This window comes from Capra hircus, chromosome 7 (genome assembly GCF_001704415.2).
Source record: "Capra hircus breed San Clemente chromosome 7, ASM170441v1, whole genome shotgun sequence".
In the NCBI taxonomy this organism is placed as follows: Eukaryota; Metazoa; Chordata; class Mammalia; order Artiodactyla; family Bovidae; genus Capra; species Capra hircus.
Window position 1 is genome coordinate 90,062,863 of NC_030814.1, and position 16,029 is coordinate 90,078,891.

At 55.6% G+C, this 16,029-nt stretch overlaps 1 protein-coding gene across 4 annotated transcripts in view; it reads left to right on the forward strand.

Moving 5' to 3' along the window:
* NFIC (nuclear factor I C) overlaps positions 1-16,029 on the forward strand; it is a 72,362-nt gene that overhangs the window by 10,163 nt on the left and 46,170 nt on the right. For all 4 annotated transcript variants that reach the window (XM_018050815.1, XM_018050811.1, XM_018050812.1 and 1 more), the window contains exon 2: positions 6,669-7,200. In XM_018050815.1, coding sequence (XP_017906304.1) covers positions 6,669-7,200 — 532 coding nt within the window. The remainder of the gene's footprint in view (positions 1-6,668; positions 7,201-16,029) is intronic.

Genomic DNA, 16,029 nt, shown 5'->3' on the forward strand with positions numbered 1-16,029 from the left:
AACGGATGGGACCCACCAAATGTCCTGGGGCTTCCTGTCCCACGAGAAAGCGGGTTCGCAGTGACCCTCACACACGTGTGCTGGCTCGTGGCCTGGGTGCGAGTGGACCCTGGGTGTGCCGTCCCCAAAGCTCACACTCCCACGTGTGTAGGCACACAGATGTGCACACGCGTGTGCCCTGCCTGGGGTCGAGAGGTAGGAACCCAGGTTGGCCTTGGATATGCATGTAGATCCTGCCCAGGTGGCTGTGTGTCTCTAGGCAGCTGACCTAGTGCTTCCTTGCATGCTGCAACCTTAGCTTGGGGCCTGGTATACAGTCGGTGCCAAATAAGCTTGGCTGTGATGATGATTGTCACTAAACTAAGCACTGCAGCTTCCCAGGTGGCACTAGTGGTAAAGAACCTACCTGCCAAGGCAGGAGATGCAAGAGACACAGGTTCAATCTCTGGGTCGGGAAGATCCTCTGGCGGAGGGCATAGCAACTCACTCCAGTATCCTTGCCTGGAGAATCCCATGAACAGAGAAGCCTGGTAGGCTACAGTCCATGGGGTGGCAAAGAGTCAGAAATGACTGAAGTGACTTAGGACAGAATCTAATAACTGGATTAAACACCCCATAGGCATTTTCTAGCTCTTCCTCCTTGCCTTCTGTCACTGTATGCTCAGGGCAAGCTGGGAGCCAGGGGCAGCAGTGACTCCCCAGAACCTTAAGCCCTAACCACCCCCACCCCCACCAGGGTTTTTCTCTTGGTCTTTACTCCCCTACCTGCCTAGCCCTGTACGGGGTCTCCCTGAGTTTGACCAGACCCACGTGGGAACCGGCTTCCTTCATCCACTGGGGTGTGTGCACTGGGAACAAGCAGAGGATGAAGTTGGTCCTTTCTAATCTGGATGCCGTTGAAGCAGCAGTGAAGAAACAAATCAAAGCCACACCCTTGAGGGGCTGCAGTGTAGTGAGGGGATGGCAGGAGCCGGCTGCTGCTTTGGCTTCCCGAGGAGGAGGTGACACGTGGCCCAGGGCTGAGCAGCAGAAGGGGGCCACATGGGATTCAGAGAGAGCAGGTGGGGTGCAGAACAGGAAGCCCTGAGCAATGACCAGACCCCGGGCTCGAGGGGTTGGGGGAGCTGGCAGTGGGGCCAAGGATCAGGAAGTTCAAGGTCATGGGACCCAGGTTCAAGTCCCAGCTCAGCTCCTTTCTGGCTCTGTGGCTGTGGGCCAGTGGCTTCAGGGCTCTGTGCCTCAGTCTTTCCCTCTGGACAGCAGGTACAACAATTTTTCCCATTTTGTAGAGTTGAGAGCTCAGTAAATGCTCAGCCTTGCTCCCTGTCTCTCTCCCTCACACCCGAACCTTCTGGCTCAGCATCCACCCAGGACCACAGGGCAAGAGAGTAATGTCAGGAGATTCAGGGCTCAGACTCACTGGTCACTTTGCCAGATTTTCTCCTCCCTGGACTTAGTTTACCCAAAGTCTTCCCAGGGGGTCCTCAAAAGCCCTGCCTGACCTGCCCATCCCCTCCCTGCCCTCCCTCTTTTCCTCTCCCTCTCACTCACTCTGCTCCAGCCTCACTGGCCTCCCCTCTGTTCTCTCCAAACATAAGGCGTGATCCTGCCTCAGGACCTTTGCCTGTGCTGTGTTCTCCACTTGGAAAGCTCCTACCATGGACACTCATCTTTTAGGTCCTTGTTCAAGTGTCCTCTCCTATGAGAGACCCTCCCTGACCACCTCCAGCTAAAAAGAACCATCCCCAGGGGACTCCTTGGACCCCCCCCCCCCACCGCCGCCGCCGCCACAAACTCCTTTAAATTTCTTTAGAGCACATTGTTCAACCTGACATTTTCTTTTTTGTTCCATCCGTCCTTTCTTTCCCTTTCTTTCCTTCTTTCTGTCTTTCATTTATTTATTTATTTATTTTAGCCATACCTCCAAGCTTGTGGGATCTTAGTCCCCCAACCAGAGATGAAACCCAGACCCTCAGCAGTGAGAGTGTGGAGGCAGAGTCCTGACCACTGGATCACCAGGGAATTCCCTGTGTTATTTATTTATTGGCTGTGGCTTGTGGGATCTTAGTCCCCCAACCAGGGATTGAACACATGCCCCCTGCAGTTGAAGTGCAGAGTCTTAACCACTGGACCGCCAGGGAAGTCCAACCTGACATTTTATTACATTTCCTAGCTTGTTTAAGGAGAAGGCAATGGCAACCCACTCCAGTACTCTTGCCTGGAAAATCCCATGGATGGAAGAGCCTGGTAGGCTGCAGTCCATGGGGTCTCTAGGAGTCGGACATGACTGAGCGGCTTCACTTTCACTTTTCACTTTCCTGCATTGGAGAAGGAAATGGCAGTCCACTCCAGTGTTCTTGCCTGGAGAATCCCAGGGATGGGGGAGCCTGGTGGGCTGCCGTCTCTGGGGTCTCACAGAGTCGGACATGACTGAAGCAACTTAGCAGCAGCAGCTTGTTTAATATCCATCCCTGTCCAAATCAGGATCCAGGTGAGGGCTGAGCCCAGGACTCTGCTGGGCCCCAGCATCATGCATGGAGCTAGCACACAGTAGATGTTTGCTGAACCATCAAAGGCATTTTTCCCTCATTGGATAAGAGCCGTTCATAAGCTATGATGCTCTGAACTTGGAAGGAGAAATCACTAGCAAGAACACTTAGTCTGGCACCAAATGGGCCTGCATTCAAATATGAGTTCTGCTGTTTGACACTTAACAAACAGTGGGCTTACCTGGAAGAAGGGACATTGGAACCTGAGTTTAGAAGGATGCACAGGAGTTTGTGATAAGCACTTAGGAGGTGGACAAGAGATTCTCAGTAACATTTGTTGAGTCACTGAGGAGGGAGAATGCTTTGTGGAAAACTTTTGGTTTGGAAATTGGAGTTTCAAATCCTGGTTTGCTGTCCTGGACTCGCAGAGTGGGTGAGCCACAGGGAGGCCCAGTAAGGGACACAGCCCAAAGCACAGTTGACCAGTCCATAGTGCCCAGCAAGGGCTTGGACCCAAGTGTCTGCCTGCCAGCTGCTGCTGTCCTCTTTGGCCAAGTAAGGTTTTTGGAGTTCTTAATTCCCCAACCAGGAATCAAACCCATGTCCCCTGCAGTCAAAGCATAGAGTCTTAACCACTGGACCACCAAGGAAGTCCAGCTTGACATTTTATTATACTTCTTAGCTTGTGAAGTCCCAGTGGGCCAAGTAAAGTTTCTGGGGTTTCTTGCTGTCTTCCTTAACCTTGCATCTGTGATTACCAGAGCAGTGGATAAGCTCCCCACTGATCCCCAGCAGGGTGCCAGGTCCCTTTTTGCCCATTGTACAGGATGAGAAACTGATGCCCAAGGCATAGCAGTGATCTGTTCCTGGATTATACAGAAAGTGAAAATGGAGGCCATTGTCACCCAAGCTTGTTCCCTCCAGTCTGCCTGGCAGCAAGTGCCTCAACCCTGGGCCTCAGGGTTAGGGGAGACTGATTGAGCTGGACTCAAAAATGCCCAGCAGTGTGGTCTAGGCTAGGTCTGGGAGAACCCTAAGGAAAGCAGGAAAGGCTGCCTGAAGGAAGGAACATTGGAGATGGGGTTTTGAGGGATGCATAGAAGTTCAGGAGGATTCTTGGCTTCTAGCTTTCCTTGGCTGTCTCCCTTGCCCTGTCAACCAGTGAGGGCACTGGGAAGTGTCTGGAGAAGAGGCCTTGGTTGTCACAGGTCTTGTGGGACAAAGAGAGCAACAGGCCTGCCTCTCACCTGGGTTGACCTCCCTGGGAGGACGTGGAGGCTCAGGCAGCAGGTCCATGACCCAGTTACAGGATGTTTGTCTTCCTTCCTCCAGAACCAGCTGGGGTCACCAGTGACGTGGGCTCCCGCCCCTGCCCACCTCCCTGGCATCTTTCCCCAGAGAGGGCCCAGGGAGGAGGGGGTAGGCACACGACAGGGGTGAGAGGGCTTGGAGAGGGGAGGAGAAGGAAAGGGAGAGAGCTCATCAAACGGGAGGGGGTTCAGAGGCAAAGGGGTTCAAGGAGAGATAGAGTCTGGGCCCAAAATAATCCTAGCAACAACAACAATAATAATAGCATAATTCAGGCTTTTGAGACCTGGGCAGATAAGGGGGTTCCTATGCTAGAAGGAGATAGCACCCCCGTTCAGCTGGCTGACACCCCAACTGCCCCTTCCCAGCTCCCTCTGATCACTCCCCCAATAAGCTCCAGGCCTCGGATGACAGCCACAGCCCAGGCCTCCTTCTACCATGGTGTCCCCTCCATGGGGGACAGTGCCCCATGCCTCCATGGATTCCCTGCCCCGATTCTCTGGCCAGACTCCCAGGCTCTGGATCCAGGTCTGCAGATCAGCTGTGTGACCCTGGGCGAGCCACTCCCCACCCCCGGGGCTGGCATGTTGAGTGACATGGTGACACAGGAAAAGCACCTCTGAGGTTGGAGGGGACCTGGCAGGAGACAGCGCCTCAGCAGGTCAGCCGGGGCAGGGTGGGGTGGGGCATGGAAAGGGGCTGTAAGGTCCAGTCCCTGCCACAGCTGTTACGGTGACTCACATGTCGGGGGACACTGGCATAGAAGGGGCTGGGCTGGCACAAACAGTACCCCATCCTGCCCCACCCCATGAGGACAGAAGGCTATTTTCAGACCCTCAGTAATAGGGGAGATCTGAGGTCATCTCCCACCCCCAGCACCCATGGCTACAAGTGACCCAGGGGAGATGGGGTACAGGACAAGGAGAGGGCACCTGGGGTGGGGAGTACCATGGGCATCCAGGCCTGGAGGTGGGACCGAGCCTGGCCACATCCACCTGGAAACCAACTGGTAGCCCAGAGCAACTGTGTCACCATCTCCCCGAGAGACCCCTGCCTCACGGAGAGCAGGCTGTTCCGAGAAAGGGGCGGATAGGGTCTTGGTTTGTGTCCTCACACAGACCCTGAGAGCCTCTAGGACCTCAGCCAAGTCTCTGCCTGTCTTTGAGCTTAGCCTCCCCATCACGCAAGGCATAGAGGAGCCTCAGGCCTTTTCCTGCCCCTAGAAGATTGTAAGCAACTAATCGTTACGGCGACAACAATGTCAATAACAATAATAATAATAGCATAATGCAGGCTTTGGAGAGCTGGGCAGATAATGAGATTCACATGCTAGAGAGAGACATAACCTCCATTCAAGAAGCCCAGTGCAGCCCCCAAGCAAGAGTGGGGATCGAAACTTCTCTTGTCTGTCTTCCTTTCTCCTTGAATTTCTCACCCCTTGAGGGTGAGAAAGCATACCTGGGATGTTCTGCAGACTCAGTTTCCCTTGTTGAAAATGGCGAGAATGAGACAGCCTCCTCCTACCCCCAGAGAAGAGGAAAGGGGCCTCCCATGGCCCCATTATGCTCCTAGGTGCCCAACAGTGGGGAGGGCTGCTGTTGTTTTTATGGAGAAGTTGGTTAGGTGTGGCTTCCTGTCCCAGCTCTGCTCCTCGTGACTGAGTCTCTTCTTGGGGGTCTCAGTTTCTTCATCCGTAAAATGGGTGTTGTGGCTGCTCAGTAGCCCCACTCAGGCAGTAGGAGGGGGGGTGTTGAAGTCACAGCTCTGGGCAGGTCTCTGACCCTCCTCAGGCCTCAGTTTTTCCATCTGTGGAATGGGTCTGTGGGGGGCAGGCTAGGGTGAACTGACCCCTGGGAACCCCTCTCTCCAGCTCTGAACCTCCATGACTGAGCTCCCCTTTCTCTACTGCATGCTGATCTTGCCTCCTTGGGCCTCACCTTTCCCTGCCCCTGCAATGGGTCTGTATAGGAACTGCCCCACCCTACCCCACCCTTTCATTAGCCCCTGACATACAGTAGGCCTCAGTGGACCTGTAGACCTCTTGGCCTGTGGACCTCAGCTGGTTCTGTCTGTATCTCTGGGCTATAGAAAAGATGTCTTGTCCTCATTTTTTCATCACTGCCAAGAGCCAGTAGAGGCAGCCCTTGAACCTCCATCTCATGTCAGCTGCCTCTGCCGAGCAGTGGGTCTGGCAGACAAGTGACACCTGTTTGCTCCTGAACTGTCAGTGCCCAGTGTGTGCTCAGCCCTGCTTTGGACATTTGAGCTCATGCTCTAGTTCAGTGCTTTGCAAAGTACAGTCCCAAGGCCCAAGGCCCACTGTCTGTGTTCATAAGTAAAGTTTTACTGAAACACTACCATGCCGGTCACATCTCTGTGGCATCTTGCAACAGAGACTAAAATACTCACTACTGGTTCTTTATGGTACTTTTAAAGTTTCTGACCCCAGTTCTAGAAGGCAGAGAATGGATCCATGCCACTATTCTATCAACCTCAGTTTTCCCCATCTGTTTAGTGGGTCCCCATCAACTTCCACCTGGAACCCTCAGCTTGTCCTGCCTGTACATTGGAGTTCAAGACAGCCCTCCATGACTGGCTTCCTTGGCCTGTGCCTTCCACCATGGTCAGAGCCTCAGTTTCCCCATCTGGGCAGTGGGTTCTCATATGACCCAGTGAACTTCTGCTGGGCCCCTCTGGCCCTGTTTTTTTCCCTGGGAGTTTGGAGGTATCTGCAGAGGACCTCTGCACACCTCTGCTCCACCATCCCTCCAGTGGGTCTGCCTGGGGCCTCTGCAGCCTCAGTCTTCCGGGCCGGGCAGTGGGTCCACGGGCCCCAGCGCCTCCTGATCTCTGGCCTCTCCCTCCCCGCAGGATGAGTTCCACCCTTTCATCGAGGCGCTGCTGCCTCACGTCCGCGCCTTCGCCTACACCTGGTTCAACCTGCAGGCGCGGAAGCGCAAGTACTTCAAGAAGCATGAGAAACGGATGTCGAAGGATGAGGAGCGGGCGGTGAAGGACGAGCTGCTGGGCGAGAAGGCCGAAGTCAAGCAGAAGTGGGCATCGCGGCTGCTGGCCAAGCTGCGCAAGGACATCCGGCCCGAGTGCCGCGAGGACTTCGTGCTGGCCATCACTGGCAAGAAGGCGCCGGGCTGCGTGCTCTCCAACCCCGACCAGAAGGGCAAGATGCGCCGCATCGACTGCCTGCGCCAGGCCGACAAGGTGTGGCGGCTGGACCTGGTCATGGTCATCCTCTTCAAGGGCATCCCCCTGGAGAGCACCGACGGCGAGCGCCTGGTCAAGGCGGCGCAGTGCGGCCACCCGGTGCTCTGCGTGCAGCCGCACCACATCGGCGTGGCAGTCAAGGAGCTCGATCTCTACCTGGCCTATTTCGTGCGGGAGCGAGGTGAGTAAAGGGCGTGCGCATGCACGGGGCTGGAGGTGGAGAGGGCTGGGGATGCACCTATAAGCCTATCGCAGGGGCGTCAACCAGGCCCGCAGATCTGTGCGAGGAGGCGGGTCCACGTGCCCTGCGCGCGCGTGTGCGTGCGTGCGTGCGTGCGTGTGGCTGACCTATGAGAGGTCCACGGAGGGAGGCGAGTCTCGCAAGGTTTGAGCAAGGAGGGGGGCCTTCTTCAAGTCAAAGGGAGGAGGCAGGTGTATCAGAGGGAGTAGGCACATGCCTTGTGAAGTGTAAGGGAAAGAGATTCAGTTCACGGGGAGAGTGGGATAGGGGGCAGGTGTGTCCTGGGGGTCTGAAGGGAGGACATCGGACCTTGATGTCCAAGGGGGGTGGCAGGTCACAGGAAATGAGATGCTGTCCCAGAAGGTCTGTTGGCAACAGGGGTGAGGATGGGCCACTGACAGGTGGGAGAGGGACAGCCTTATCCTTCCTGGGGAAGCTGGAAGGGTGCTGGGTGGCACACTGAATGCTGGTTGATCGATTCTCAGACCTTCCCAGAGTCCTGACAGGTGTCATGTTGATGCCAAGTGGGAAGCTGGGGCACCGTGTGACTTGAGCTATGTCATCAATCTCTGGTCGTCAGGGTTCCCTACTCCCGCCCTTATAGCTGGGTGTTTCTGGTGTTTGCTGGCTCTGTGGTCAAATGGTCCACATGGAGACCAGTGGGGTTTGCGAGGATGGAGAAATCCAGGACAGCTTCCTGGAGAAGGAGGCTCCCCTGAGCTGAGCTCTGCAGGATGACTGGGCAGTGATGAGCATGGGGCTCTCCCAGGGGGTCAACAGGCCGGGCAGAGGTGCAGAGGCTGGACAGGTGGCCCAGTCCTGAATGTCAACAGGTCCTGGTGGTCGTGGGCAGGGCCTGGTTGCGCGGACAGTGGGCTTCACTGACCCACTGCTTCCTGGTGGTGTGGCCAGTGGAGCTGTCACATGGAGGTTATCAAGGTTCTTACCTGGATTGGACCTGGGGAGATTCTTGGAGATGGTGTGTGTAGCGTGTTGAACTCTGGTCCGCTGTGTGGCAGGTGGCAGCTGTGACTGTCTTCATGCGGATGGAATCAGGTGTGCCCTGGGGAACCTAACTGGTACAAGTCCCGTGCCCTGCTGTTCCCACCCAAGCTGAGCCTGGTACCCTTGTGGGCATGAACCTGCACACACCTGGGCTGCCTGAGCGTGTCAGGTGGGTGCACTTGGCTTGGAGACCCAGTCCCACCACCGGTAGCCCCACAGGAACCAACTTGATCACACAACCAGAAATGACTGGGGAGGACTTGGGAGGAGGGGAGAAGGGGCAGTGAGAAGTGGGGACTCCAGGCAGGACCGCCCAGCTTCTGATCGTAGCCCTGCCGTGTGTCGTGTGCCGGCTGTGTGGCTCTAAACCTAGCTCTGTCTTGTAACTCAGTTTCCTCCTCTGTACAGTGGGAGGAACAACCATGCCAACTCCTAGCGGTGCTGTGAGCCTTCCATGAGGTGTCCTGGTCACCATGGTGTGTGGGAGGGACAGCCAGGCCAGAGCTCCCAGTCTTGACCTTGATTCCTTGACCTTGACCCCATTCGCCCCATCCCTCACCCCCCACCGGAATTCGACGGGGCCAGAAGCAGAGGGGTAGACAAGGTGGCTATTGTGGCCTGATGGGAGGAGGGGAGGGCACGGGCAGCCTGGGGGCTGCAGCGTTCATTACCATGCAGGTCCCGGTCTCTCCCACCACATCCATCCTCCGCGCCCGGCCCCACCCCCACCTCCTCCGCACTGAGCTGATAAAATTTTGAAGCAAGTTTTCTGCCGGCGTCAGCACAATCTCCGGGCGGCTCCCCTCCCCCATCGACCCCCTCCCCCCTCAGCTCAGCAGGCAGGCGGGGCCTCCAGTCCTCCACAGACACCTTCGTGTCCCTCGGCCATGCTTTTGCTACCTATCTGGTCAACCTCCTCCAACCTCCTCACATGAGGGCTGGGGAAGGTCAAGGCTGCACCCTCTCCTGCTTCTAGCCAGCTCCATCATCCCAGGGGACCACCGCTCAAACACGCCCCAGCTGACCCAGCTGGGAGTGAGGGTCGGGTTTGAGGGCTGGGCAGGGAGCCCAACCCCAGCTCAGCCTCCTGCCTGCCTGCCTGGCAGCTGAGTTACCCAAAACAAGTCACTGAATCTCTCTGCGCCTGCTTTCCTTGTCTTTAAAATGAGCCGATCAAAAATAGCTGTTGGAATGTTGGATTCTTATGATAAAAGTGTTTGACAAATAACCCCTGTGGGGTCATGGAGAGAAGTACCCAACACAAGGATAGGACTTTGTGGGCTGTTATTTTTTTTCTTGGACCATTATTATTATCATCCTTACTAAGGTCATAATTTCCCACCTCCATGCCTTTGCCCATATGGTTCCCTCTGCTGTGGATGTCATTCCCATCTGGAAAACTCCTACTTATGCTTCAAAACCCCATCTCCCAGTGCCACTTTCTTTCTGTCAAGCAATTTTTCTGAGGACTTAGCAGTTATTTTCCATTCTCATGGCAAGCCTGTGAGGCAGGAATCATATCCATTGTACAGATGAGGAAATGGAAGCCTCAAAAGAAGGAAACTAAAAAGTACCCTGGAAGACGTTACCTGCGCTGCCCAAGGTCACAGTTAGAAAAGGGCAGAATTAGGGTTTGGACATGGGCAACTTCTGTTCCTGGGGCTTCCCTGGTAGCTCAGCTGGTAAAGAATTAGCCAGCAATGCAAGAGACCCAGGTTCGATTCCTGGGTTGGGAAGATCCCCTGGAGAAGGGTTAGGCCACCCACTCCAGTATTCTTGGGCTTCCCTGGTGGCTCAGACAGTAAAAATCTGCCTGAAATGTGGGAGACCTGAGTTCGATCCCTGAGCTGGGAAGATCCCCTGGAGGAGGGTATGGCAATCCACTCCAGTATTCATGCCTGGAGAATTCCCATGGACAGAGGAGCCTGATGGGGTACAGTCCATGGGGTCATGAGGAGTCGGACACGACTGAGGCACCCCTGCTAGCCCTCCATGCTTAGTGGCAGAAGGGGATGGAGGTAAGTTGCAGTGTAGGATGTGGGTGTCCAGTCTGTGTGGCTTGGCCACCCCTGGGCTGGGTCTGTGTTCTAAGCTCCTAGTAACCAGAGCTTCCTCCAGGATTCCCAAGCTGAGGCTGCCCCCCAGAACCCCCTGCTGAGCCCCAGCTCCCTGACTTCCATCGCAGGACCCCCATCCTCATCTGGGCCAGAGTTACATCTCATCGCAAGACCCCCATCCCCATCTAGGCCAGAGTTACATCTCTGTTCTTAGCCAAGCAGTCATCTGATGGCAGAGAGAACTGGCCACCTCTTCTCTCCTCTCCCCTTGTGGGTCTCAGGGCTACAGGGTGTCTGGGCCAAGGTCAGAGCACAGTGGCCACTCAAACCAGCCCTGCTGGGAGGCCATGGGGTTGATGGGGAGTGGGGAAAGCAGGCCTTGCTTGACTTCTGGGACAGGTCACAGGCAGGATGTTGAGATGGGCAACTGCCGTTCAGCTGGAAGGAGGTACCACCTCGGGTGTCAGATGTGGGGCCTCGGGGCCAACAGAATGACAGTGAGAGAGACTCAGAGACACAGGGGGACCCAGAGACAGGAAGAAACACGCGGAGACCCACACACTCGGCCGTCCCCTGTCCCCAGACCTGGGGATGAGGCTTGGCTCCCCCTACCCCCACAGCCTCTGTTTCTCCCTGGGGCTGTCAGATGGATTGCTGGGGCCCCACCCCAAGGAGGAATCCCAGGCCTCCCTCCCCAGGTTTATTTTGGAGGATAGAAGAGTGGGGACAAGCCGGGAGAGGATCCCTTTAGCGCTGGGGCTGCCAGGCTCCTCAGAGCCCAGGGCACCACCTTGGGCCAAACTTGGCTGCCTCGGGCATCCATCTGGTGGTGTTGCAGACACAGGGCCCTGATTCCAGGAATGGACTCCGTGTGTGCCCTGAGGGTGGCCTAGGGGACAGCTGGGGGACCCTGATGAGGGGAGTGACATGAGCTCTGCCTTGGGACATTGGGGCTGCTTGCTCCTAGCATGCCCTTTGTGGGTGGATGTGCCATTGAGCAGGAGATGGGGAAGCTGACAATTCTCAGTTAAATTAATAAAAAGCTAAGGACAGGGAGGGGTGTGGAGAGGCATGGTGGGTACAGAGAGATTTGAGTGAGAGTGTGCCAGGCCACTGGGGGGGCATAGCCAGTGCAAAGGCCCTGGGGCTGGAATGGTCCCAAGCACAAGGGCTGGAGGGTGGGGCCCAGGACCGCTGCCTGGCAGTGGGAAGGCCGGCCTCCTCCCCGGCCTCTCGTTTGGGAAGGAGCCCGGAGGAAGCAGGGCCCAGAGAGAGAAGCTGTCTGCCCAGCCCCAGAGCCCAGCCAGGCCTCCCCACCCCCTCTGGCGGCCTGAGAAACCTGAGGCGGGCGGGCACCATGCCAGGGCGGGTGGGGGAGGGGCTGCCAGGCCCGCCCGCTCCGGCAGCTGCCAGCCCGCCCTGAGCCGCCAGCCCAGATGGTGCCCATCTGCTGACGCCGCCGTGGGCTGGCCTCCCGTTCCCGCCTCCTGTTCCCGCCTTGTTCGGTGCCAACCTCCTGGAAAGGCACTGTGGGCAGGGGCCTGCTTAGGAAGCTCACAGCTGCTCAAGGGGCTGCCCAGGGTGCCCAGGAAGGGGGCAGAAGGATCGAGGGGGGAGGGGTTCCCACCCCCTCTTGGATGAACCTGGGAAGCAATCATAACAACAGATGATAGTAACAGCAGACATGTATTGCGTACCCGATGCTGAGCCTGCCCCACATCTGGTTTAATTCTCTCCACCACCCAGGGAGACCATCCTGGTGGCTCAGATGGTAAAGAATCTGCCTGCAATGCAGGAGACCCAAGTTCAATCCCTGGGTCAGGAAGATCCCCTGGAGGAGAGCATGGCAACCCATTCCAATATTCTTGCCTGGAGAATTCCACGGACAGAGGAGACTGGTGGGCTACAGTCCATGGAGTTGCAAAGAGTTAACACGACTGAGCGACTAACACTTTCACTTTCACCACCCAGGGAGGCAGCAACTATTACCTACTCCCGTGTTTCAGTAAGAAAACAGGCCCAGAGATGGTCAGTCACTTGTCTAGGGTCACACAGCTCCTAAGAAGTAGAGCAGAATTAGAACCCACAGATCCTGAGTCCTCAAAACCACTAAAGGAAAAAACTGAAAACTGTTTTTGGGGTTACTGAATGGAACCCACACCCTCCCAGTTGTACAGATGATGAAGAGAGCTGGCCCAGAATACATAGTGAACAAATGAATAAAATATTGGTGAACCTTCCTGAAGTGCCTACCGTGCCCCAGCCTGGGGGCCGGGATCCTCATAAAGTGCACCCTGGGCTCGGATGGCAGGAGAAAGGGCAGGAGAAAAGATCGAAGGAGCCTGGGTCGGCTTCAGCTCTGCCTGGGCTTGCTGTGTGACTTAGGGCAGAGCCCTGCCCTCTCTATTCTGAGGTTGGAGGAGAGCTGAGCCAGGAAGGTAGGGCCTTGTGGGACCACGGAGAGAAGCAAGCTGGACCTTGACGGAGGGAGGGTCCCCCATCTCTTCAAACCCCTGTTCCATTCCAGCCCAGGACACTGTGCCAGGGGAGATAGGACGGATGTGGACAGGAGGGCATGTGAGAGTACCCACTGGCTTGTATGATGGACACAATTTGTGTCCACACTTGTTCCAGGCTGTGTGAGATGTACTCCTCTCTCTGACCCTTCATTTTCCCACCTAGAGAGTGGAAAAAGTAACTGTGTTGTGTCCACTGCATTGACAATTGGAGTCAGTGACCCCTAGATAGCATAAAACAGGCGGAGTGAGGGTCTCCTGGCAGCCTGGACTCCCCCAGGGCAGGGAAGCCAGGTGGACCAGCTGTCTGTCCATGCAGGGGAGGTGGCTGCCCAGGGGTGAGGTCCAGACACCAGCTGATGATGTATTTATAGCAGTGGTGGGAGGCCTCTGGGCTCCTGGTTAGCGGTGCCAAGGATGCTGCTAATGCAGCAGGTGGGAGCCTCGCATCAGGAAGAGGTAGGGATGACATCTATAGCCAGACGGCCCAGGTTGAGATCCCACCGCTCATGTGCCGTGTGGCCTTGGGCAGGTGACATCACTGCCCTGGGCCTCAGTTGCCTTCCCTCTGAAAAGGGCGTGAAACAGATGGTGCCTGCTTCGCTGGGCTATATGGGGTTAAGTGAGATAATGCATGAAGAATGCTAGGAGAGGGCCTGGCATACAGTAGGTGCTCAAACATACGTGCTAAGTCACTTCACTGGTGTCTGACTCTTTGCGACCGGGTGGACTGTACCCCACCAGGCTTCTCTGTCCATGAGATTACCCACGCAAGAATACTGGAGTGGGTTGCCATGCCCTCCTCCAGGCTCAAACATAATTTGGTGCCTTTAAAAGGAAAGAGATCCTGACCCACGTTACAGTGTGGATGGACCCTGAGAATATGATGCTCAATGAGAGAAGCAGACACAAAAGGACACACTGTCTGGTTCCACTCACAGGAGGTCTTAGAGGAGTCAGATCTAGAGACAGGAAGTAGATGGTGGGGCCAGGGGCTCTGGGGGTGGGGGTCAGTTAATGGGGACAGTTTTCCTTTGGGAAAATGAGGCAGTTCTGGAGATGATGGTGGGGGTGGTTGCAAGGCAGTGTGAAGGTATCCAGTGCCACTGAACTGTGCACTTAAAAATGGCTAAGGTGGTGAATTTGGGGGCCTCCCCTGGTGGTTCCAGTGGTTAGGACCCTGTGCTTCCAATGCCAGGGGCATGGGTTCAATCCCTGGCTGGGAAACTAAGATCCCACATGCCAAAAAATAAATAAAATAACAATGGAAGTGGTGGTGGTAGTTGTTCAGTCATGTCCAACTCTTTGCAACCCTGTGGACTGTAGCCCGCCAGGCTCCTCTGTCCATGGGATTCTCCAGGTTAGAATACTGGAGTGGGTAGCCATTTCCTTCTCCAGGGGATCTTCTCAACCTGGGATCAAAGCTGGGTCTCTCGAATTGCAGGCAGATTCTTTACCACTGAGCCACCAAGTGAATTTTATGCTATTGATATTCTGCTAAGTCGCTTCAGTCGTGTCCGACTCTGTGCGACCCCATAGATGGCAGCCCACCAGGCTCCCCTGTCCCTGGGATTCTCCAGGCAAGAACACTGGAGTGGGTTGCCTTTTCCTTCTCCAATGCATGAAAGTGAAAAGTGAAAGTGAAGTCGCTCAGTCATGTCTGACTCTTAGCGACCCCGTGGACTGCAGCCTACCAGGCTCCTCTGTCCATGGGATTTTCCAGGCAAGAGTACTGGAGTGGGGTGCCATTGCCTTCTCCGACTGATATTCTACCACAATTTTAAAAAATTATTTGTTGTTAGTGATAATTTGTAACTCAACTAGGCTTCATTTTCAAAATTAAAAAAAAGATAGTAATAATGAATAATACATCCTCTATTATTATGCAATGATAAGTAATAAAAATAAAACCAGTGATGGTAATATAATCATAGTTACTATTAGGGCTTCCCTTGTGGCTCAGTTGGTAAAAAATCTGCCTGCAATGCAAGAGACCCAGGTTCAATCCCTGGGTGGGGAAAATACTCTGGAGAAGGAAATGGCAACCCACTCCTGTATTCTTGCCTGAAAAATCTCATGGACATGGGGTCACAAAAGTGTCGGACACGACTGAGCATCACCGCCTTTATCATCATCATCACCATTACTGTGTTTCCAGCTCCAGTTCTGCCCTCTGGCCAGCTGGGCAACCTTGGGCAAGTTAATGCCCATCTCTGGGCTTCTGCTTTCTTCATCTGCAGGCTGAGTGGAGGCCAGTGTTCAGTGACTGAAGTTAAGATATGATCTCTGAGAAAGGAACCTCTCAGCATGACAAGTGCTCAGAAATTTTAAGTTCTTTCCCGGAGAAGGGAAGGGCTACCCACTCCAGTGTTCTTGCCTGGAGAAACCCATGGACAAAGGAGCCTGGCGGGCAGCAGTCCATGGGGTTGCAAAGAGTCGGACAGGACTGAGCAAGTAACGCTTTCCTGAGTAGATCGCCCCTCCCCCACGGACACCCCTGCTCGGGTGCCCAGCTTGCGCGTCCACACCTGCTGAGGCTCCCGAGGACTCGAGAGGTGTGGAGCCCGCAGAAAGCGGGAAGCATCTCCCTGCACCTGTGGTGGCCGCCCCAGTGTGGCGGGGCTGCAGTTGCCACTCTGGCCCTGTGCCCGGCCAGCCAGGGGGGGCTGAGGGCAGCTAGGGACATCTCCGGGCACCCCCACCTCCGCAGACAGCTGCCAGTCCAGCCCCTCTCCCTCCAGCTGGGTGTGGGCAGGAAGTCACAGATGGTCAGAGTCAGTGAGGGACAAGGGAGGGGGCGCGTGGGAACACTGGGTTTCTTGTCCACATCAGGAAACTGAGGCCCAGAGAGGGTCCTTCCTCGGGTCCATTCTATCCCGCCTTCTGTCCCAGGCTGTCTTGTGTGGGCGTCAGGATGGGGGGACAAGGGGTGCTCTGCAGGAGGTCTGTGTTCGATCCCTGGGTTAGGAAGATTCCCTGGAGAAGGGAATGGCCATCCACTCCAGTATTCTTGCCTGGAGAATCCCCATGGACAGAGGAGCCTGGTGGGCTAGAGTCCTTGGGATTGCAAAGAGTTGGTCATGACTGAGCAAATACCACTGGTACTTCAGGGTAAATGGCTTGCAAGTGGGAAAGAGGTTTCAAGAGAGGCAGGGGGGCTGTTCTAGATCCTCCACAGGACAAGTTTTGGA